General features: G+C 41.7%; 1 protein-coding gene across 2 annotated transcripts in view; it reads right to left on the bottom strand.

Moving 5' to 3' along the window:
* Positions 1–25,146, bottom strand: part of LOC123504579 (tip elongation aberrant protein 1-like) — a 136,569-nt gene that overhangs the window by 15,987 nt on the left and 95,436 nt on the right. For both annotated transcript variants that reach the window (XM_045255202.1, XM_045255200.1), the window contains exon 4: positions 21,747–21,951. In XM_045255202.1, the coding sequence (XP_045111137.1) occupies positions 21,747–21,951 (205 nt within the window). The remainder of the gene's footprint in view (positions 1–21,746; positions 21,952–25,146) is intronic.

The following is a 25,146-nucleotide window of genomic DNA, read 5'->3' as shown; positions in this document are numbered from 1 at the left end:
GTTTAGGTTCGTTGCCTTAATATAATTTATGTCAAAACTTTGTACATGGGTTCTCGTTTTAAATTTCAAGGTTGAGGAGCAGCGAGGTTTTCTTCTCTAGTCTCCCTGGACATGTTTTGTAACTTATTAATTACTTCTCAGACACAGAATAATGTTTCGTATCATATCACGTGTGTCGCCTTTATTTCTCATTATTTTATTTTCATGAACGTATTCTGTGTCATATTAACGAGTCCTTGAAACATAAGTATTATTAACATTACTACTACTACTACTACTACTGCTGTTACTATTACTATTACTGGTAGTAGTAGTAGTAGTAGTAGTAGTAGTAGTAGTAGTAGTAGTAGTAGTTGTAGTTGTAGTAGTAGTAGTAGTAGTTGTTGTTGTTGTTGTTGTTATTATTATTATTATTATTATTATTATTATTATTATTATTATTATTAGTAGTAGTAGTAGTAGTAGTAGTAGTAGTAGTAGTAGTAGTAGTAACAGTAATAATATTTTTTACAAGCTTCAATATTGAGGTTCACAAAAAAGAAAGAATATAAGAGCGGAATGTTTGGAGCAGAGAGAGAGAGAGAGAGAGAGAGAGAGAGAGAGAGAGAGAGAGAGAGAGAGAGAGAGAGAGAGAGAGAGAGAGAGAGAGAGAGAGAGAGAGAGAGAGAGAGAAAAGTGGGGCTTAGTGTGAATTTCGAGAAGTGTGATAATGTATTGATACGCTCAAAGGGGAATGTTGTATAGGAAACTTGGCGGAGTGACACTGGGAAACAACTACTGCTGCTACTGGTGCTGCTGGTGCTAATGGTGCTGGTGCTGGTGCTGCTGCTCCTCCCCCACAATGCTCCTCCTCCTCCTCCTCCTCTTCCTCATCCTCGTAGTAGTAGTAGTAGTAGTAGTAGTAGTAGTAGTAGTAGTAGTAGTAGTAGTAGTAGTAGAAGGAGGAGGAAGAGAAGAAGGAGGAAGAGAAGGAGGAGGAGGAAGAGGAAGAGGAGGAGGAGGAGGAGAAGGAGAAGGACGAGGAGGAGGAGGAGGAGGAAGACGAAGAGGAAGAGGAGGAGGAAGAGGAAGAGGAAGAGGAAGAGGAGGAGGAGGAGGAAGAGGAAGAGGAAGAGGAAGAGGAAGAGGAGGAGGAGAAGGAGGAGGAGGAGAAGGAGAAGGAGGAGGAGGAGGAAGAAAAGGAGGAGAAGGAAGAGGAGGAGGAAGAGGAGGAGGAGGAGGAAGAGGAGGAGGAAGAGGAAGAGGAAGAGGAAGTGTCGCTCCTCCAAGTTTCCTTTACAACACTCCCTTTTCAGCATAACAATATCATATCCCACTTCTCAAAATACACACTTTGCTCGAGTCTTTTTTTTCTGTCTTTCTGCTCCAAACATTCCACTTTTACATTCTTTCTTTTCTGTCAACATCAACACTGAAACTTGTGGAAAAGAAAAAGTAAAAGAAACGTTAATAATTTGACGCTGGAGTAAGATCAGTTCTAACATGAAAGATCTTAATTTATTGTTGAGGATAAAAAAAATAAACCTGTTTGACTTTGCTTATCTAAAAATGTACCTAGTATGACTCTTATTTATGGTACTCTTGCATGACACACCTTAATGAATCTTATTACAGTACTAACTACACAACTTGCTCTGATAAAAATGGATAAATCTCTGAGGGAATGACTAAGTAAGGGATTGTATTGCTCTTCTGAAGTTTGTTTCCTTATTTTCTTTTTAACCTCTTCAGTACTGGGACGCATTTTTACCACGATTTTGGCTATGACTAGACAATTTTATTTACATTAGGAAGGTTCTATGGAGGTCAGAAGATTAATGCACAGAGTCTTCGTTATTTCAATCGCTACGTAAGTTTTTGAAGCTGTATAAAATCTTCAAATAATAAGCAGAATATATATATATATATATATATATATATATATATATATATATATATATATATATATATATATATATATATATATATATATAAACAAGTCATAGTACTGAAGAGATTAAATGTGTGTGTGTGTGTGTGTGTGTGTGTGTGTGTGTGTGTGTGTGTGTGTGTGTGTGTGTGTGTGTGTGTGTGTGTGTGTGTGTGTGTGTGTGTGTGTTTCCTCATCCTACAACTGCAAGGCAAAGAGTTCTCAGTAGAAGCAGACAAAGCAGCCTGGAAAGCACGCGACAGCCATGGCAACACTCAGTAGCGACGTGAATAAACATTTCGACAGGAAATGACGCATCGTATCAGGGCAAATACAGCTAACTAAATGTCACCAGCTAAATGTTAACAAGTGTCACGCCCATCACCACCAAATTCCTGGACTGCCCTCCCTCCTCCCAGTGGCACGCGGTGACTTCATGCCACGAGTAACAATGCTCACACACACACACACACCAGCCACAGAGGAAGCAAAATTCCACACGCCACTGACATAAGACCCACGCCCTCAGCCACACTGCATGACAGGATGTGCTTTATAACATAACACATGCTTTTGTATGGATTCCGCCCTGTCACTGTATCAATCACTACACATACACACACACACACACACACACACACACACACACACACACACACACACACACACATATGTATACGGATATTTTAAAGTGTATATTCAGGTGACACACTGTTGCACGCTCCACCTGTCTGATCAGTGGAAGCTTCCATCACGACTGTTAGTTGGCTGCTTAAATGTTCAAAGTTCAAATTCATACCAATAATCGTTGAAAAAACACTTTGCTGGTGATGCTAACTCACATTATTTTCTTTTTCGCGACTCCAGATAGCAGTTCATAATAGCATACTGTGAGAGGTTTGTTTTGAAATGCTTGATCTTCCGTCACTCACCACAGGAGGCAAGTCAGTCCATTGTTGTTTTGTTGTTGGCAAGATACGAAACTGCAGGAAACTGAGAATGTCCACCACCATCCTCTGATTCCTTCCAGTCAGTTTTCTTCTTCCAGTAAATGCGAAATGCACAACACTCTAAGGCCTACAGTGTGTGTGTGTGTGTGTGTGTGTGTGTGTGTGTGTGTGTGTGTGTGTGTGTGTGTGGAGGGGGATAGGGTCTGCGCACACACTTTATTAAATACCTATACATAAATCGTATAAGTTCCATAAAGGATAATCAGTATTGTTGTATGTCCATGTTGGGATGTGTTTTAATATATTTGACGTTCTCTCTTATGAACGTTACTAACGCTGTGGACGGCCCTGGAACTCCCGCGGGCCATATATTCTGGGACCAAACTTCTCTGACCTTTCTTGAAGTAGTCTAACATTATATGCATTAGTTGGAGTCTTCATGCCATGACTCGCAGCGGGCAGTCCCCTCAGACCCCCTTGGTTCTCGGTGGGGCGCCTATCATTCCCCTCCTTCTCTAGTAATCTCGAGGCTTAACCGAACATTTTGGCTTTGTATCACGACCTCCTTCCCCTTAACAGGCCACTAACGACACAATCTTCTTTGCACATTCGCTACGCTATCGACGGGACACAATGTTTACTGCCTTCACTCAAGCTGTCTCACGGATGTGGTCAACAAAGAGGAAGAGAAGGGAGGAGTTTGGTATAGGTCACTCTCTACTTAGCATTGTATTGATTCTAGAGGTTTTAGGTCACAGGCGACAGCAGGCACAAATACGGTATTTTCTAACGTCCTACTACAAGAAATTGACGTTTTCATCTTAATCTAGTACATCGTAGCTATATCGTTAAAAATACTATAGGTGTGTGTGTGTGTGTGTGTGTGTGTTAATGATATACTTTTCATCCTATAAGCTTTCAGGTAGATCTGAAATGGATCGACGCTGGCAACAACAATTTAGTGCAGAGTGAAGAGATTATTAGAAATCCGAGAGTTGCGAACAATAACAACTTGATAGAAAGATGATGGCGGAGCAATTACAGTATCGATGTTCAGAGCAGTATTACAGTGGAGGGTTTAAAGGACATCCTCTTATTTGCTACACTCGAGCGGAACACAACTTTGCCGCGGTGGGGAGGTTTACATATTTCACCGATCGGTACAGCTAAATTACTGTAGGCACACGCACAGCCATGCCAGGCAGCTCCTCTACGAGAAATTGGCCCAAATTTGTTTCCTGTCAAGACAGTCGAGGCCAGCGAGGCTTGGTGTCTGACTTGACCCTCACCAGCCATGTTATTCACGACTGGCATTACGCTTTATAAGCACAAACCCTTGGCCATTGACTTTATGTACCCTAATACAAAGGTTTCCCAACGCAGGCACACCTCTGCTACACTGGTGATGTAAGCAAATCTAAATAATTCTTTTAGTTGGGTGATTTTCACAGCTTTAAATTTTACGATATTTTTCACTTGATAATTCGAGATCAGGTGGCTGAAAAGAATATCTGGAAGAGACTAGCGAGGAACAGCGACCCCATATGAAGATGGGATATAAGCTGAAGAAGAAGAAAAATAATAATAATTCGAGATTTTATATACGAAGCCCTTGGGAAAATAAAACGCGAACTCAGTGTACATTTGCTGGGGCCAGGAGTGCAATGAGCTGGAGGCATGGCCAGGCTGAGCGGCGAGGTTGCAGCGCCAAGGCTGTCTCAAGGAGCCGTCCCGCTGTTTAGTTTCCGTGTAATAGACATGGGGCCTCGTTTCTATGCTAACGATGGTCGCCTAGATTCAATTAATTCCAGATCCTCGTTTCTCAGTATCAAAGTGAAATGGACAATGAAAGTGTATTCCTGTCTGTAATTCCACCTGCACTCTAACTCATCTCCGCCTCTCGCTCTGCCGCCAGACTTGCTCCCAAGCACCGTGAAGCACTACTACCACCACCACCACCACCACAACAACAACAATAACAACTAATACTACTACTACAACTATAACCACTACTACTACCACTACTACTACTACTACTACTACTACAACTACAACCACTACTATCACCACCACTACTACTACTACTCCTACTACTACTACTACAACCAATACCACCACCACCACTACTACTACTACTACTACTACTAATACTACTACAGCCACCATCCCCTCGCCTCTGCGTGGGGAAAATCTCATCAGGGAGGAGAAAGGATTGGTTCATTCAATGGATTCAGCGACGTGGGAATCTTTTACAGCGTCTGTCATCACGAGATTTGATACCAGTACTTGCATAAGCCTTCCTCTTTCAGCGTGTAGACTCAGCGTCATCTTCAATACACGGTAACACTGATATATGGGAAGAACCAAGACGCACATTTTGAGACACATCTGCTCCGCGTCTCAGCTACTTTCACGAGACTCTAGTTGAAGCTACACGGGTTTTAAAGAGTGTTATTAAGGATTTTAGGGATAAATTGACAGTATCTCTATCTTATTAAAAGGAGAAGCACTCTTTAGAATCCGGCTGATCATCTGTGGTCCTTTGAAAATAGTTCTTGTGCAAGGACAGAGTTTCTAAACACATCACGTCTCTCTCTCTCTCTCTCTCTCTCTCTCTCTCTCTCTCTCTCTCTCTCTCTCTCTCTCTCTCTCTCTCTCCTAGTCCAGCTGTTCTGTCTGCTCGGCCTCCGCCAACACCGATCGACTCCAGGGACGATATTTCACCAGATTTAGGAAGTCAAGGTAGCCGCCATCTTTTGTTTGGTGTTGGGCGTGGTGTGGTGTGTGTGTGTGTGTGTGTGTGTGTGTGTGTGTGTGTGTGTGTGTGTGTGTGTGTGTGTGTGTGATTAATATACAGACAAGGAGAAAAACAAAAGAGATACGTACAGTAAGAATATTCTACCCATAACAGATTAGAAGTAAAACGAAGATGCAGAAAGGAGATGAGAGTTTCATAAAAATAGAATAAAAATAAAATAAAATACGAAGCAAGGGATCATACAGGAAGGAGAGAACAAAGGAATAAGTATAATGAAGATGAATGAGGAATAAAATAACAACAAAGGAGGAAGATGGACGCTGTGTGGACGGATGAGAGCGTCTTTGTCTCCGGGGATCCAGCTCCAGTGGTATTAGCGTGACCAAGCGCTTCCCTGCCTGTCCCCGCCTGCAGCCTTCCTTGCGCGGCTCGGCAGTGTGCGGGGAAAAGCAATCGTTCTGAGGGTAAAATAAATGTTCCTTGCCTGATGTAATAGCTCCTTGGATTAAATAATTGCTCCACGGGTGAAATATTGTATTGCCAAGGGTCGTTCGTGTCGTGAAAGTACATTCCTAAGACTAGTATTTTGAAACGCTTGGCTGTTTGGGGAAGTCTGTTTTCACAGGTCACAAAGATCACTGGGCGGGCTCTCATGGATGTCTCTTGATGTCGAAGGTGAAAAAATCTTGTTGAACTATCACAAGAGACACGAAAAAGCAAGGAAATACCATCATGAACTTTAATTGGTGATTATCGAATATAACTGTGATAAAACTCATAATATTTACAAAATCCTTTCGTTGAAATAAGCCCAAAGAAACAAAAATAGCAGCTAATTGAAAGAAACACATATGTGTTTAATATGTAATACTAGTGTAGATATCCTTCCCACAGCAAACCTCGTGATACTGTATGTGCTAAAAGACGCTTCACCTTGATTGACTGAGATAAAAGTTATGCGTTGCAAAGAGGAGTGCGGAGAAAGTTGAGACAGCATTCAGCATAGCCAGCACAATCTCCACGAGCACATTACAAGTTGATGGAAGCCTTATGGTGTCCCGGGATAAAAGTCACATACATACGAGTATTCCCGGATATAATGAACTCATTCTAAGTCGGAAACATTTGATAATGAGACGGCTTTACCGCTATAGTTTAGAAGTCACAGGACATGTTGATATGAACACAAAAAGAATTAGCGACGGGGAGGGGGAGAGGCAAGTGGTCAAGGCAGCCATGGTAGGTGTTCACATCATGAGGATTTTACTTGATTACACAAAATTATATAATTGAATTCAAAAATCTGTCCCTCGCCTCCTTTCTTTCAGTGGAGCTGCAGTTGTGTATTTCTCTGTCTTTTGCCGATCATCTCTCAACGACACAGAGAAAAAATACAAGTGTGGGGAGCATACTCTCTTATCACATCACTGATCGGTTGCCGGGGAATAAAGTGAGTCTCTCCCAGTACAAGACCGTTAACAGACACACAAATCATGTGAGAACTGCGCTGTGTATCCGGGTGTGATGCAGGGTCGCTCGCCAAATAGCAGGATAGAGGTTGTTTTCCAGTGTGTGTGTGTGTGTGTGTGTGTGTGTGTGTGTGTGTGTGTGTGTGTGTGTGTGTGTGTGTGTGTGTGTGTGTGTGGGAAGGAAGGGGGCATGTGAATGATCTAACATGTAATTACATCAGCTGGAGGTGTGACTCATACAAATAATTAATGTTTGGCGTCATAAAATTTGATATCAAACATTAATCATTGGATGATGCATTCTAATTACAGTAAATTATAAAAGTATCTCTCCAAAATGCGACGACAAAGATATATTTAGCTTTTCATCTTACGAACTCCTTTCCTCTACGTTCAGCCTCTCTCTCATCGCTTCAGTGTTGCATCACTTCCTATCTTTTGACGCTATTATTACGTTAATTGTTTATTTTTCTGTTCTTGCTAACTGCACGTCTCTCCTTCCATGGCTTTACTGTATAAGATTTTCTACTTTCTCTTATTAGTATTCCTTCCATCTCTGTTGTGCAAGAATTAACCCTAAGTATTCTCACTCATTCATTCCTATTCTGGTAAACTCTGGAACTCCCTGCCTGCTTCTGTATTTCTTCTCTCCCATGACGATGCCACTGGTGCTCCATTGCACTGATGAGACAACAGGAAAATGTGAACGACATGTGAAGGATTCAAACTACTTGGAAAAAATCTGCACCGCCAGTGACTCTGAGACGTGCCCACCTCTGTATGTGACCACTGGAACACTGAACGCCGTGCCCAACACTAATTGTACAAACTGTGATGTAAATCTGCTCTTAATGATATACGTCACACGCGGGTCACAGCAATAACACATACTATGTCACTCACCTGGATAGTAATCACATACAATAATGAAATTAATCATTTACATAAAGGAATCACGGAGGTCTCCTTTCCAGTCACCTGGACAGGCCCGATTTTCATATTCAAATGACCGTGTTACTGACTTTTAATTTGTTTTCCCTGACACGATGCGCAAACGTTGATGGTTCACCGGCTCGGGGTTGAAATGAGGTGTAAGAAAATACTATTAATGGCTAAATTGCTTTGACGCGGAAATGACAAGGAAAAAAATATATGTATAAGCACAAAAAGATCATGTTGCCGTGTCATACAGAACAGCTGCATCAGACACTCAGAGGTGACACTGTATGTTAAAAATGTGGTTGGATAATAAGGAGAGTCTTGCTAATTCTGAAAACACAACGCGCTGGGATGGAAAGGAAGAATAGCGGCCAGGGAGAAGTGTCATCCTAGATTTGGCGGGTTATCTTAACTACCCCTATTACTGTACTGCCTCCTTCCTTATCTAATTCATGTCAGTGTCATCAATGTTATGTCACGCTTTAACTATGAACAATATCCATTCACTCTGCACTATATGGTGATAATATAAAGTGAAATAAAAAAAAATACTATATAACAACTTTCTACTACCCACCTGTGAGACATGAGGTTGCCAGAGTTGTGGATATCGAGCGAATCTTTTCTTTATAACGTGAAAACATTCCGAAGCAAAAACAAAGGAAATGAATCAAATCAAGAGTACTAAACGATAAGACCACAAAACGTTAAGATTGTGTGAGAAAGCGGAAGTTAGTTTTTTTTTCTGCTTCAGTTTTTACTCTCTAGTGAACTACGCCAACAGGTTCATAATGTTTCACTCTCAGGTGCAAGCAACAACAAAATAAGCATAGTAGTATAATTCATTTGCCGGCCAAGTTTGTCCTCTTTGTATTATTGATAAACTCTGTAATCCTCTGTTCAACTACAGTGGTCCATCTTCCCATGACTCGAGCTGTTCAGAGAGAGGAGTATCAAAACACCGCCAGAAGCAAACTCATTGGAACCTTTTTCTCTCTTTCTCCACTGTTTAGGGAGTGGCAGTGAGGTTTCAGCAGCCTTTGGAGAGCCTTCTTTCCAAATAATGAAAATGTTTAATACTTGCAAGGCTCCCCGTTTCGCTCCCAGACGCAAAACTTTCCACACTTTTGGACGAAGCCAACTCTGGGAATAGTCTTGAATCGATGCTTTCAAATTATGCCTTAGTTTGTATACATTCCTTCAAATAAAACCAGTCTTTATACTGAAATTATCCTGAAAAAATAAATATACAGATATTTGACGTATTTCCAAGCTCAAGGAGAAGATCATAACTTGAGCATCAGCGAGTCACAGGCAAACCAGACAACCATATTCCGCTTTGGTGCCGCCAGTGAAAACCCTCAGACTGCTTCCCCCACAACTCATCTCGTCAACCTCCCATCCCCTAAAGAGAAAAAAGCTTGTCTGATCGTGCCATTATTGAAAAAAAAAAAAAATCCTAACGACCATCTTCAGTTCTCCAATTACTGCCTCACTTCGTTGGCGAAAAAAAAAAAAAATAGATAGATTGACAGGTAGATAATGCTTCGGAGCAGATGACTTTAGATGCACATACATAAATTACTATATAGACGAATAGGTAGACTGAAAAGTTAACTGACTGACGAATAAGATGATCAAGATAGATAGATACACAGTTAGACAGACAAAGATGAGTAGAAACATTGAAAAACTGGTTGACTGAAGAATAAAGAGACAAAAAGATGACAGTAACAAATAAATAGATTCATTGTTATACAGACAAAGACGAGAAGGAACAATGAAGAATAAAGACAAAAGATGAGAGTAACAAATAGATAGATATTCAGTTAGATAGACAAAAATGAGTAGGAAAACTGTATAGCTATCTGTCTGAATGAAGAATAGAGACAAAAGATGAAAGAAAGTAACAAATAGATAGATATACAGCTAGATAGAATAGGACAAGTAGGAACACTGAATAACCAAGAAAAATATCAAATAGACGAAAGAAGAAAGGAAAAAATAGGAAGGAAAGACCAACACATAGACGAAAGATACTAAAAAATATAAAAATTCATAGTTTATATACAAAGATAACTAGATACACTGTCTGACCAAGAGAAATATTAAGTAGACGAAAAGGAGACGAAAAAATAGAAATGAGAAAGGAAAAAATAGACAAATGCATAGATACAGAGATAGAGACGAAGATAAGTGACTAACCAATAAGAAAACAGAAAAGATGAACGAAATGGACGAGTAGACATATCGAAAAAAGAAAAGAACAAAAAATAGATGAAAAATACACTAAACGCTTTTCTAAATGGGTCTGCTAGAATCGGCTGGCCTCGTTTTCTTCATCCCCTCGTCCCTCTCTCTCTCTCTCCCTCCACGTCCCACCAATCTATCTCTCTTCACCCTACCAAACTTCCCCCTGCCGTCAATATAGGATACCTTTTCGATTCTGCCAAACTCTTAATGAATATCCTTAACACTAAAGATCAAATTTTCATTCTCTAACTTTACTTGGCAGGCTCTTTACGACTTTCCCCAACTCTCTCTCTCTCTCTCTCTCTCTCTCTCTCTCTCTCTCTCTCTCTCTCTCTCTCTCTCTCCGTTTTATTTCTGGTTTTCATTTTTCTTTCTCACGTTATTTCTTATCTATTTTTTTCTCTCTCTCTCTCTCTCTCTCTCTCTCTCTCTCTCTCTCTCTCTCTCTCTCTCTCATTCTGTCCTACCTCCGACCCCTTCACCCGCTTTTCTCACAATGGTTCTTGTCTGGCCTTTTTTTCCCTCATAAAAGACTTTAATGGAGAGCTCTCTCACCCTGCCAACCTTCAAAGTCCCTCACTCTTGCCTCCGCAGCGGACCTTCAGTACCTCCTCCACCTCCTCTACCGTCCCTGCCACCTTCTCCACGTCCCTGCCACCCTCTCTTCTGTCTCTCCCTCCCTGGCTCTCTCCTTGTCACCAGCAACAATAAACTCATCACTCCACTTCGTCTTCCGGGTTGTTGTTTATACTGTTTACGTCCCTTGTTGTTGTTGTTGTTGTTGGTGGTGGTTTTGTTGTTGTTATTATTATTGCTATTATTATCACAACAAGAACTATTACTACTACTATTACTACTTCTACTACTACTTCTGTTTCTTATACTACTACTACTACTACTACTACTGCTACCACTACTTTTACTGCTACCACTACTTTTACTGCTACTACTACTGCTACTACTACCACTACTACTACTACTACTTGTAACAGACTCATTTAACATCTACGAATAAGTAAAATAATAAACAAGAACGAAGAAGAAAGTGACTTGGTTCATAGATCTTTTATGGAAGAAAAAAATAACACGTCAACACATAAACGCACGCAACCCATCAGGTCATAAGCCAGATTCATGCAAACATCTTTTTTATTTATGTAAGAGGGGAAAACCAGCCAAGGACAATATAAAACGAAAAAAAAATTGCCTACTTAGTTGCCAGTCCCCTTGGAGATGAGAGACAGCAAAAAAAAAAAAGAAAAATGTTCAAACCTCCCTCTTAAATGAAGTCAAGTCATAGGAAGTCGGAAATATAGAAGCAAGTAAGGAGTTCCAGAGTTTACCAGAGAAAGGCATGATTGATTAAGAGTACTGGTTAACTCCTGTATTAGAGACTTGGACAGAGTAGGGATGAAAGGAAGAAGAACTATAACACAAAATAACAAAGCTGAGGTGAAGCAGCCGTCTGTCTCATCAGGGAATCTTTGTGGTGGTGATACGATACATTCTTAGATTGAGTAAGACTTCCACAGGGCGATATTCAGGTGAACGAGAGAAATTTCCATTCATTACCATATAGAGGCAGGTTTTTTGATGTGGTCTCATACGTGCCACATTTTCTTTGTTATTTTACGTTCAACATGTTTCTTTTTTCATTTTTTTTTTCGAGTACTTTTCCTGTCATTCAATTATATTTTTTTGAGGTATTCGTGTTATCTTTGCAATACAACATGATAACCAGTTAGTTTTGAAATGTTATCAGTGGTATTTTGCACAAATCGTTGAAGGAAAAGCACGCACACACACACACACACACACACACACACACACACACACACACTCAACGACGAGGAAAATAATTGCATAAAATAAAAAGGATAGAGGTCATTGCAGTCATACAGTAGAAAACAATAGTTATAAAAAGTGTAAAATGTTGTCTTTGCAGTACATTTCACGCTGATACCCATGATTTTTTTTTACTTAATTGTTTTCTTACTTTTTTCTTCCATCATAAAACGTACTCACTTTGTCTCTCTCTCTCTCTCTCTCTGTCTCTCCCTTCCAACACTTTTTTTCCTTCACATGTATTGGAGCTGGGCCAAGCGCTACAAAACCTAAAAGAAAAGGGAGAACGAGAGAAAAACGCCTGATCACTGTTCCCTGTAACATTGTGTAGTGGAAGAATGCCAGGAGAGAAGACTAAGTTCATACAGTTTCAAAAGCACCATATACGTGTTTTTTTACATGCATTTCTGCCTTTTTGGTGCATAAAAAGCTGAAAAACTCACTAAAATAACACGTTCGTTTTTACTTTAATTTAATGTCTCAATTTTGGTTTATTTTTCATTTATTTTATTGATTTGGAGCATAACAATGTGAAAATAATAACTCTGTGTGTTGGAGTGTATGCGTGTGTGTATGTGTGTATGTAACTCATGCCTCTTATTTTTAATCCTCTGAGTTAGTTTTCGTTTAGTTTCGATACCACAATGCTCACGATACACTACCCCTACTCTTTTCACGCCTTCAATAAAGGGACACAAACTTACCTTCAGATTTGTGTACGATTAGACCATTTCATTGACATTAGGAAGAGTCTATGGATGTCAGGAGATTAAAGGACAGAGTCTTCCCTATTTTAATCTCCTACATGAGTTCCTAAAGCTGTACAAACTCACCAAATAGTCAGCAGAATCAATATGGAAACACGTCATGGTACTGGAGGGGTACCTGTACAGAAACAGAGCCAATAAAGACAACAACTAACAGGGAAAGCACACCTGCTCACTTTCCCTTCAAACATCACGTACTAGAGAAATGCCAAACGGAAAGAGATAATCCTGTAACAAGAATACAGAGAGATTAGGGAAGCTGCAAGAAGCCATCAGGCATACACATGGCAGTCCCTATAAGAACATCAGAAAATAATGGAATAAGAACATAATGGTATAAGAAAAGAACATAAAATAAGGGAAGAGGAACATCAGAAAAAAAAATACCCATAGATGCGAGTGGATTATTTTTTCTGTGTAACAATTGTCGCTTTGTTTATCCTGATTTGATGATTTTTTTTGCGATTTTTTTCTCCTCACATTCACTCACATGACCTGCCGCGCGTAATGATTTTTTCTCGCTCTTCAATGTAATCAGGAATGACGCTTTGTAATATTCATGATACAGGCTTAATTACCAGAATCGGTGCAGTGGGTTACGATCGTACACACACACACACACACACACACACACACACACACACACACACACACAATATCTCTCTCTCTCTCTCTCTCTCTCTCTCTCTCTCTCTCTCTCTCTCTGTTACGAACTAATTGCCTACAGAGATAATTCGCAAGTGGAGTGTGTTTCTCTCTCTCTCTCTCTCTCTCTCTCTCTCTCTCTCTCTCTCTCTCTCTCTCTCTCTCTCTCTCTCTCTCTCTCTCTCTCTCTCTCTCTCTCTCTCTCTCTCTCTCTCTCTCTCTCTCTCTCTCTCTCTCTCTCTCCTAAAAAAAATCCATAAACGAGAATATGAAAGTATACTAAAAATAAAATAAGAAAACCGAACGAAATAATCTACATACATTAAACACAAAACTCTTATCTAAATTACTCCTAACGACACATCCATAATTTCCACTAATGCTCCATAATTACCTCTCTCATAGCTTATATCAACGACTATCTTTTTTATTTTCTACCCCAGGGAAGGGATAATCATTATGGATCCATGGGCGACGTGTTCTGCTGCCGCGAGTGTTGTTGTTTCCCCGCTCCATTGCCCCACCTGGATGTATTAGCAAATCATGGTGAACCTGATGAGAATACAATTGTTACAAGCGTCATTTTGCAATATTAATTAGTCGTGTAATCTTTCAGGGGGGATGGGGAGAGGGGGAAAGGGAGAGAGAGAGAGAGAGAGAGAGAGAGAGAGAGAGAGAGAGAGAGAGAGAGAGAGAGAGAGAGAGATTTTAGCAGATGGACAAACGAAACTGACAAATAAACGAGGCGATAGACAGAAAAAGACAAAAATAGAAAGACAGAAAGGCAGACAAACAGTAACTGAGAATAATGACCAAACACACACACACACACACACACACACACACACACACACACACACACACTCCGTAACACGTATTTTCTCAGCAACAATTGATGATGACAGCAGATGGATTGAATTTCGAGGTAAAGTGATTGAAACTCAGTCTTCTCGGTTCCCAGTAGAATTATAAGGGTGACTTGGCACGTTCCCAAAATCACTCAACTGGCATCACGCGCCTGTCTGGTTTCAACACGCTCCATCTTTTGTGTCTTGGGGAAAATTCGCCAATTGGGAGAAACTGAGTATATTGTGGATTTTGTTTTGTTGAAGGCGATTTCGAAAAAGAGATCACCGTAAAACAGGTAAAAATACAAACAATAATGAAAACAACAGTAAGAACGAGACGAAAAACTGCTACTTCAACTTCTAGTAATTGATTTGTTCTTGTTTACATGTAGGAGTGGCACAGTCGAAGAGCAAAAAAAAAAAAAATACAATAACAAAGAAGCCCAGTGAGGTGGCGGTTCCTAAGCATAGTATAAACTGTAGTCAAAAATTAAAAAGTGTCTTGAAACCTCCGTCTTGAAAGAGTTTAAGTCATAGGAAGATGGAAATACAGAAACAGGCAGGGAGTTTCCGAGTTTACCAGACAAAGGGATGGATGATTGAGAATGCTGGTAACTATTGCACTAGAGAGGTGGATAAAACAGGGTGAAAGAAAGAAGAAAGTCTGGTGCAGCGAGGCCACAGGAGAAGAGGAGGCATGCAGTTAGCAAGACCAGAAGAGCAGCTGGTATGAAAATAGTAATAGAAGATAGAAAGAGATGAAACACTGCGGCGGTGATAGAGAGACTGATGAATTATTGTTGTTATTATTATTATTATTATTATTATCATTATTATTATTGTAGTTATTGTTGTTGTTATTACTGTTATTATTATTATTATCATTATCATTACTACTACTACTGCTACTACTATTACTACTACTATTTGTACTGGTGGTGGTGGTGGTGCTAGTAACTGCCCTTTATGTCAACACCTGCGGAGGGCTGGCTGACATTACCCTTTATGTCAACACCTGCGGAGAGCTGGCTGACAAAGTGGGGGCCTCGCTCACAGACGGCTTGGAACACTTCAAAGGGCTCGCCAAAGGTGCCGCAACACAAACTGACTCACTAACCAACCCAAGGATTATTATTATTATTATTATTATTATTATTATTATTATGTAGTTGTAGTAGTAGTAGTGGTGGTGGTGGAAATAGTAGTAGTAGTAGTAGTAGTAGTAGTAGTAGTAGTAGTAGTAGTAGTAGTAGTAGTAGTAGTAGTAGTAGTAGTAGTAGTAGTAGTAGTGGTGGTAGTAGTAGTGGTGGTGGTGGTAGTGTGGTTAGTAGTTAGTAGTAGTAGTAGTAGTTAGTAGTTAGTAGTAGTAGTAGTAGTAGTAGTAGTAGTAGTAGTAGTAGTAGTGGTTGCAGTAGTAGTGGGTAACTCTATCGGACCTCTATGGCAACTGGCAACTAAGTGGACATTTTTTTCTATATTTTTGTTGCCCTTTGCCAGTTCTCCCGTTTTACATTAAAAAGGACGTAATACATGTAGCAATAGCAGTGTCTTAAAAAATATTAGGCATCATTTTGTATTCTCCTTGATGTCTTAAATTCTTATGAAATTTACTCTTTCCTCTTCCATTTCTTTACCACCAAGTCCAGTATCCATCTCATTTCCTCGGCATCACCATCTCTTTCTCTTCTCCTTCTTCCTTCCCCTACCTTACCTCTGGGACCACCTCACATCCACGCAAGAACAGACACAACTTCAACAAAGGCCAAACAAAGACGGTGGGAATTTCAGATACTACCTCATCTTAATTCACTCTCCTCAACAGTCATCAGACGTCAAGATTCTAGCCGAGGCCATTACATATTCAGCAGCAGAGTACAATGGAATAAAGGCATTAGGAGCCACACGGGACAGACAGACGTACGTGAAGTGGCATGCATTAAGTGAACATGCTGTCACATCCATTCTCATTTTTATATCCAGTATTCATTATATGCGAGCTCACGGTGGGCCATTCGTCTTCCCACCGTCAAAGATCACTTACAGTACAGTTCAGATATTTCTGCTCGACACCTTTATTGCCTGTGACTCTAACTCAGAGAGACGAGACTAAACGCTACCTTTTGAGTTTTGTGTGATTTATCAATAGTGAAATGGAGGAAGAGTATGGGACCAGAAAAATTTAATGTTCTCAGAGGTGGATGGCAAAACGTTGTGAAGACCAATTCTATGTAAAAAAATATTTCCTATCTCTATTTTTTTTTTATGTAAACAACTACACTCTCTTCTCATCACTGCGGCGCAAGGCTTGAGTTCCTTGGCGTTGAGTGTGGGCAGCGAGGCATAGACAATGCGTACTGGATTGCCACAAAACAGCACTCGGGAGTAGAGGTACACCGTGAAAGGCCGCCGATATTGATTAAAGGAAAAAAACTTTGCTAGCCAACATTTTCAAAGCTGACTTATAAAAACTTTTACTAAGAGCCAAAAAGGAGAGGGAAGTGAAAGGTGGGTATGGGGTTCACCACCACCACCACGCCAACACCACTACCACCACACACATACACACACACACACACACACACACACACACACACACACATACACGTATACATTCAGCAACATTTAAAAATAGTCCATGATATCAATAACGTCAAAAAATCAGGGTAAGAAAAAAACACCAGACGAAAAATAGCGAGCACTCGTCTAGTTCCTGAAAGAATATGGCAATCAGCTTAGCGGGAGAGACATTAATTAATTTTGACATGACAGGCGGGGAGCGGCACGTCATTAATTCAAGGCACAGTGGCGGCGGTAACGAGAGGTCAGTGACAAGGTATTATCGCAGACTATATTTTCGTTGTTTTCGTTCTTCACTTCATCATCATCATTAATAACAACTCCTCCCAACGCTATTTTCCTCCTCATTGTTCTCCTTTAGTACTTTGCCCTCTTCTTCTCCTTCTCCTTTTCCCCTTTCTCTTTCAATAATCCGACGCGTCTCCTTGCCCTGTACTTTTTCGTAATTTCTCCTTTTCTCCAACACTTTCAGCTCCTTCTACTACTTCACCACTCTCTCCACTTCTCATATTCATCTCTAAGTCACCAAAATTTAATCAAAACGTGATGCGTATCCCCAGAAGTCAAACGAGTATGTTATGCTGTCTGTCACTCACTGCACACAATATCTGGCCCTAAAGCTACTCTCTCTCTGTTATTCAAACGCTTACTGGTTCCATTGACATCACAGCGCACGTGAGGCAAAATGTGAGTGAAGTGTCCGCTGAGAGTTTGGGAAAGGGACGGAAAATTGCTATTAAACTCTACGGATATATCAAGTACTGTTTCATTACACGCTGGATGAATATGAGATGTTTACAGGGTTATTGATACGGCATGAGAGAGAGAGAGAGAGAGAGAGAGAGAGAGAGAGAGAGAGAGAGAGAGAGAGAGAGAGAGAGAGAGAGAGAGAGAGAGAGAGAGAGAGAGAGAGAGAGAGAGAGAGAGAGAGAGAGAGAGAGAGAGAGAGAGAGAGAGAGAGAGAGAGAGAGAGAGAGAGAGAGAGAGAGAGAGAGAGAGAGAGAGAGAGAGAGAGAGAGAGAGAGAGAGAGAGAGAGAGAGAGAGAGAGAGAGAGAGAGAGAGAGAGAGAGAGAGAGAGAGAGAGAGAGAGAGAGAGAGTGTTTCTACGCAGGTTCATAATTCTAATTTCTTTGTTTCTGCTCTGTAAAAATGATGAGACAAAAGCAAATGTTTTCTGTGCTCATGGTCCGACAAATCCTCTTAACGATAAAAACATTCTGAAGCCCAAAAACTGTTAAAACTATATTTCGAAGCTCCAAGCCGATACAATGGTGAGCGGCCACATGAAGAGGATAAAAGTCCTTACCTGGCGCGCTGGGGGAAAAAAAGTGACCCAGATAATAAGACAAAAGCGAAACTCTCTTGTGTTCCTCTTACCCTTTCCTCCCTCTCGCTCTCTCAGTTCCTCTTTTTACCCTCCTTCTCCTCCTCCTCCTCCTCCTCCTCCTCCTCCTCCTTCCTTTCAGTCCTCTCTCGTCCCAACATACCTGTTTTTTTCCGAGCACTTCCGTATTACTCTTCCTATTATCATTACCCTGGGGAGGTCACAGCAGACGGGAGACACGAGGAAGCTACTTTGAAATGATATAAAAAGAAATATTACCATTGACATATTGAGGGAAAATGAAACTAATGGGGTTAAAAATTGTAACGCGAAAAAATTCATTGTGTGTGTGTGTGTGTGTGTGTGTGTGTGTGTGTGTGTGTGTGTGTGTGTGTGTGTGTGTGTGTGTGATTGTGTCTGCGCGCGCCCGCCAAGCCGATCAGTTCATCCCCACGCGGACTTTCTCGCGGCAGGGCATCCCACAGCCCCGCGCCGTTAAAGGTGAGGCGCCGGGAGCAGTGTGTCAAGTGGCGGCGAGTGCTTTAAGGCGCCCGGTTGACTTCAGCGAGTAGGAATTAAAGGCGATCTTCCGTCAACACTGTGGGAGCGTCTGTGTGTGCGTGTGTGGGTGGGTGGGTGTGTGGGTGTGTGTGTGGATGTGTGTGGGTGTGGGTGTGGGGTCTGTGGGAGGATGGGTTGATGTGTTTGCGAGCAGATGTGCAAATTTGTTCCTGTGTGTGTGTGTGTGTGTGTGTGTGTGTGTGTGTGTGTGTGTGTGTGTGTGTGTGTGTGTGTGTGTGTGTGTGTGTGTGCGCGTGTGCGTAGGAATACACAGAGGAACGCGTGCACAGATGGACGAACACACAGACAACTAAGGACGTATGTACGTGACCGCGCCCAGATAGACAAACAAACAAACACACAAACACACACACACAACACACACACACACACACACACACACACACACACACACACACAAATGGAGATAGATAGACAGACATAGAGAGATAGATAGAGAGAGAGAGAGAGAGAGAGAGAGAGAGAGAGAGAGAGAGAGAGAGAGAGAGAGAGAGAGAGAGAGAGAGAGAGAGAGAGAGAGAGAGAGAGAGAGAGAGAGAGAGAGAGAGAGAGAGAGAGAGAGAGAGAGAGAGAGAGAGAGATACAGGTAAACGCAGGCATATGTATACATAGATATACGAGATACACTAGCTTGACAAATAGGTATATTTACATACAAAAGGCACAGGCAGTGATCAAATCGCATGAACACACAGAACAAATTTTTCACAGTGAAAGTTTCGCTGGAAGGTAAAACAAAGAAAAGAAAACAATAAAGTCTGAACTGGGAGACTACGAGGTACGAAAAAAGTGGAACATTGTCCAAATAAGTTATGTCACAGGCTGCGTGACAGACCGCAGTGATTCAGACTGGCGGCGCACCATAAGTCTTTCTGTTGCCAGCGGCTGAGGAACGCCGCCTCAAACCACGGGAAACTTACAGCCAATATTTTATTCTTGGAAAGTACGCAGGTGAATTACTAGATACTTATTGCATCTTACAGTGAAAAACTTGAAGATAAGTCTGAAGTGAATGTGAATAAAAAAGCGTACGGTTTATTAATGATACAAAAGAAATGTTTAATCTTAACGGTGAGCTTCTTAGCGAAATATTTCTGACCATAATCCATACAAACTAAAAGTGAATACAATCATGCAAAATACAAAAAGGGGACCAAAAAACTGCATTAAGAGCCACCAGATGAACACAGACGCATCCTAAACACACATCATCTAACCTGAAGGGAACGCATAACATTCTCTAAGTGGGGACCTTGAGTAGACTTTGTGGATGAGGAATGAATACTTAACAATATCAGAAAACAACCAGTCAAGAGGTGCATGAAGGGTGACACGAAGACCACGACATTACACGGAAGCAAAACTTGGAAAGACATATGGCCAGACAGGCTTCAGAGATGAAACCGAAATGTGAGCCATAGGAGAGCAGGTGGAGGCATGCGCAGTGACGGCAGGTAGACACGAGGTGGAGGGAGTTTATTGAAAAGCATGAAGGTAAAATCTGGTGGAGTGTCACAGCGCTGTCACTCATGGAGGAGGTCAGGGGGAGGCCGTGACTGACCGATCCATGTGGGGTAAAATCGTGTATGTATGTGTGTGTGTGTATATATATATATGTGAGAGAGAGAGATAGAGAGAGAGAGAGAGAGAGAGAGAGAGAGAGAGAGAGAGAGAGAGAGAGAGAGAGAGAGAGAGAGAGAGAGAGAGAATGTATGAAGGAATATATAGACAGTCAGGCAAGCAAATAAACAGACAGACAGACAGAAAGACACAGACATACTGACAGATAAGATAGACAAACATACTAATAGATAAGACAGATAAGTAGATAGATACATAGATAAATAGATAGATAAGTAAATAGATAAATAGATACAGGCAGACACTCAGATACAAATAGACACATAGATAAAAAAAACGTGTGTGTGTGTGTGTGTGTGTGTGTGTGTGTGTGTGTGTGTGTGTGTGTGTGTATGTGTGTGTGGCTTAGTGTGCGGCGTGCGGTGAGGGAGGTCTGTGGGCGTGGCAGATGGCAGGGGCGGCAGGGAGGGGCAGGGGCGTCAGGGGGTGGGGATAGCAGCAGTGATGAATACTTTACAGCTCACATTGCTGCCAGTGTTGCCAGGGAGGAGGTGTTGCCCCTTCACCTTTCCCCTTCCCGACCCCTTCTTGGCCACCTCTTCTCTACTTTTGCTACTGATGACGATGATGATATGGATGAAAACAGTGATGAGGAGAAGGAAGAAGAGAAAGCAACACATTTCATCTCATCCTGCCGCCATGTGCTAGTGACTGACTGCTGAGATCGTTGCCTTACACACACATTGAGTCCCAGTAAGATTTAGTACAGAGTCAAGGAGAACCGCCACGTTTGCAACACTTATGACATTCAATATTGACTGGCGGTAGACCCTAGTGGCAGCATGACAGGATAAAGGTATTCCCTGGCGCTATATAAGAGACTCCCACCATTGTAAGGTTGCGTAAAGCTGGATGAGTCGGCCGCGGATGGGAATAAAGATCGTGTTTTATTTATGAGTCCTAAAAAAAAACTCGTGTAAATGCAAATCCAGCCTGTCACGTATAGAATTGTTGCGAAGACATATTCAATGAGTCGCCATTAACCCCTTCACTACTGGGACGCATTTCTGCCTTCATTTTTTGGGTATAATTAGATGATTTTAATGATATTAGGAAGGATCAGAAGATTAATAGCCACAGTCTTCACTATTCTAACCACCACACAAGTTTCTGAAGCTGTATAGAATCACCAAATAGGAAGCAGAATATGTAAACGCGTCATGGTACTGAAGGGGTTAATCTATCAATCAATTAATCAACCAATGAATCCATGCAAGGCAACACAAAATGCTACTCACGTGTATTGAAGCTCCACAGCTCGGCGGAGGAGCCCCGTAGGTCCTGGTAGCCGCCGTACACCAGCATGTTCTCTCCAACCATGAGGGCAGTGTGGGCACGTCTCCCCGTTGGCCCCGCGCTGCCCCCTCGCCGAGAGTTATGACCCACGCCGCAGCCCATTCCTCGTCTGCTACGCTCTGGTCTCCACTTTTGCCACACTTTCGTCTGGAAGAAAGAGAGGAACAACTGAAGGTAACTTTCATTTTGTGGCTCCAACATGTCAGTGAGGCGAGGTTCTGGCTGGACACGTGCACACCCATAGGTTCCTTTCACTGACGCAAAGCCACCTCCGCAAGAATATTGTTAAATTTACATCGTGCATGACAAGCAAAGAAAGGCAATGCTGAATAGTAATAATCGCCTGAATGACGAACAGAAACAAAGGTAATGAGATTTATATGCAGACAAAAACAAATATACATAAAAAAGACAAAGAGAAGCATGACAAAAGAATGAACAAACTGACAGTCATGTACAAAAAAAAAAAGAGAAAAGACACGAAAGTTACCATGACAACAGTATAATACCCAAGAAAAAACATCAGCGCCATGACTTCCACCAAAAAATGATAATAGAAAACAGCGACGAGAAAATTACGTCGTTAAAAAGAAATCATGTCAAGTGTGAGGAAGAGGCGGTGGAGGCAGCGACACAAGAGAAGGAAGAGAAAGAGGACGGGGGAGGTTAGCAAGAAAGAGACGGAGGAGAAGGAGGAGAGAAAGAGGCAGCTTCCATTGTTCCTCGCACATCCCCACCACCTGCCCACCCACCCTCCCATCTGCCTACTCTCCGATTCTTCCACCTCCTTTCATCACCACCCAGACCACCACGTCTCGTCTCTCGTCTGGACAGGAATCTCAGCAATATCAAACTTCGGCACTTTGGAATTCCACTACAAAAAGGACTTTGATCTTTTTTTCCTCCCTCGTTTTAATAGTCCTGATTATAAGACAAGATTCGAATAGCACCTTTCTTTCCATCTTTTTTTTCCATTTTGCAGTTTTTTTCTTACTCTGTCTGTGGATTTTTTTTTTTCTTCAAGCGTCACCTTTCTTCTTCTTCATGTGACTTTAACCCCCACCGTATTGCAGGTTCAGCTCAAGATATCCTTCTTTATCTGATTTTATTCATTGCATCATCTTCCTGAACTCCCAGCTTGTTCAAGTCACTCATTACGTCTCTCCATCTAACTCTGTCTCCCAACACTCCTGCTCCCTAACCTCCGCCATCATTGCCTTCTTCACTGGTTCATTCCCTTTTCTTCTTCTCCCATGCATCACCTCTGACTCTTTCTAAATACAATATCATCTGTCGCATGAAAGTCAGGCTGTAGAAAACGTGTTACTAAAGAATAGTGAGAAGGGAATACATTGCTCGTTACTAAGTTTACGTCATGTGTTGTTGTTATCATTATTATTGTCATCATTATTATTACTATTACGGATAAACAGTTTCCCAGCAGTGAGTAAGACGTCCCTACAAAGCGATCCCTGTCACTGGAGTCTTCCCTGCACCTGGGAAACATTATCGTGGACCTCAAGGGAGAAGCTTTTAAAGTCACGTTGCATTTACTATTCAATTCCGGGGAAAACGTAATACAAGATCTTTATCCTCACTGAAAATAATGAACGTATATAAAACACTTTAAAACCTCATATCATCAGCGTGTGTGTGTGTGTGTGTGTGTGTGTGTGTGTGTGTGTGTGTGTGTGTGTGTGTGTGTGTGTGTGTGTGTGTGTATGTGTGTGTGTGTGTGTGTGTGTGTGTGTGTGTGTGTGTGTGTGTGTGTGTGTGTGTGTGTGTGTGTGTGTGTGTGTGTGTGTGTGTGTGTGTGTGTGTGTTTTCGTGCGTTATTCTGTGTGTTTCCTATTTATTTATCTACATAACAGTTTACTTATTCATATACTTGTGTACATATCGGTCGATGTTGCCACGCTCCGCTAAATCAATATTGGCACATGTAATATCCAGTTTGGCAAAAAGAGGAAAAATTTGTCAGTCATCCTGCAGGCCGATAATTACACTACCACCACCACCACCACCACCACCGCTATTACCACCACCACCACCACCGCTATCACCACCACCACCACCGCTATCACCACCACCACCACTAATAACAACAACAACCAATAAATCACACGAGCCACAGCACAACTACTTCAGATTTCTAGAAGACTTTACATGTTTTCACCTCGTGCAATTTCGCCATCGTTGTGAAATATTGGACTTAATTTTTTTTTTTTTTTCAGATTACGAGTGGATTTTTGTAAACTCAATTTTTCACCACGTTATGTTCAAAGGTTGCCGCATCAGAGCAGTGCAAACAGACAAACAGACAAACAGACACACAGACACACACACAGACACACACACACACACACACACGCGCGCGCGCCCGGTAGCTCAGTGGTTAGAGCGCTGGCTTCACAAGCCAGAGGACCGGGGTTCGATTCCCCGGCCGGGTGGAGATATTTGGGTGTGTCTCCTTTCACGTGTAGCCCCTGTTCACCTAGCAGTGAGTAGGTACGGGATGTAAATCGAGGAGTTGCGACCTTGTCCCGATGTGTGGTGTGTGCCTGGTCTCAGGCCTATCCGAAGATCGGAAATAATGAGCTCTGAGCTCGTTCCGTAGGGTAACGTCTGGCTGTCTCGTCAGAGACTGCAGCAGATCAAACAGTGAAACACATGCACACACACACAATTATTATTTTACTATTGCCATTATTATTATTATTATTATTATTATTATTATTATTATTACTGTTGTTGTTGTTGTTACTATCGGTACCATCATCATCATCATCACTAGAATCATTAACATCATTATTAGGGAGGGATGTAAACAGGAGTGTGTGTGTGTGTGTGTGTGTGTGTGTGTGTGTGTGTGTGTGTGTGTGTGTGTGTGTGTGTGTGTGTGTGTGTGTGTGTGTGTGTGTGTGTGTGTGTGTGTGTGTGTGTGTGTGTGTGTGTGTGTGTGTGTGTGTGTGTGTGTGTGTGTGTGTGTGTGTGTGTGTGTGTGTGTGTGTGTGTGTGTGTGTGTGTGTGTGTGTGTGTGTGTGTGTGTGTGTGTGTGTGTGTGTGTGTGTGTGTGTGTGTGTGTGTGTGTGTGTGTGTGTATGCTGGTGATATATATATATGTGTGTGTATATATATGTGTGTGTCTTCATAGGTGTGACTAATTGCATCCGGCTCCCTCATGTGTGTGTGAGAGTGAGAGAGAGAGAGAGAGAGAGAGAGAGAGAGAGAGAGAGAGAGAGAGAGAGAGAGAGAGAGAGAGAGAGAGAGAGAGAGAGAGAGAGATATCGCGTCAGTAGGTCAACACATCTTGGTCTGCGGGTCAAGAGGGTGTCTGGTTCC

Source organism: Portunus trituberculatus, chromosome 16, assembly GCF_017591435.1.
Source record: "Portunus trituberculatus isolate SZX2019 chromosome 16, ASM1759143v1, whole genome shotgun sequence".
NCBI lineage: Eukaryota > Metazoa > Arthropoda > Malacostraca > Decapoda > Portunidae > Portunus > Portunus trituberculatus.
The sequence above is the reverse complement of the archived record's forward strand: the minus strand, read 5'-3'. Positions and strand labels throughout refer to the sequence as shown.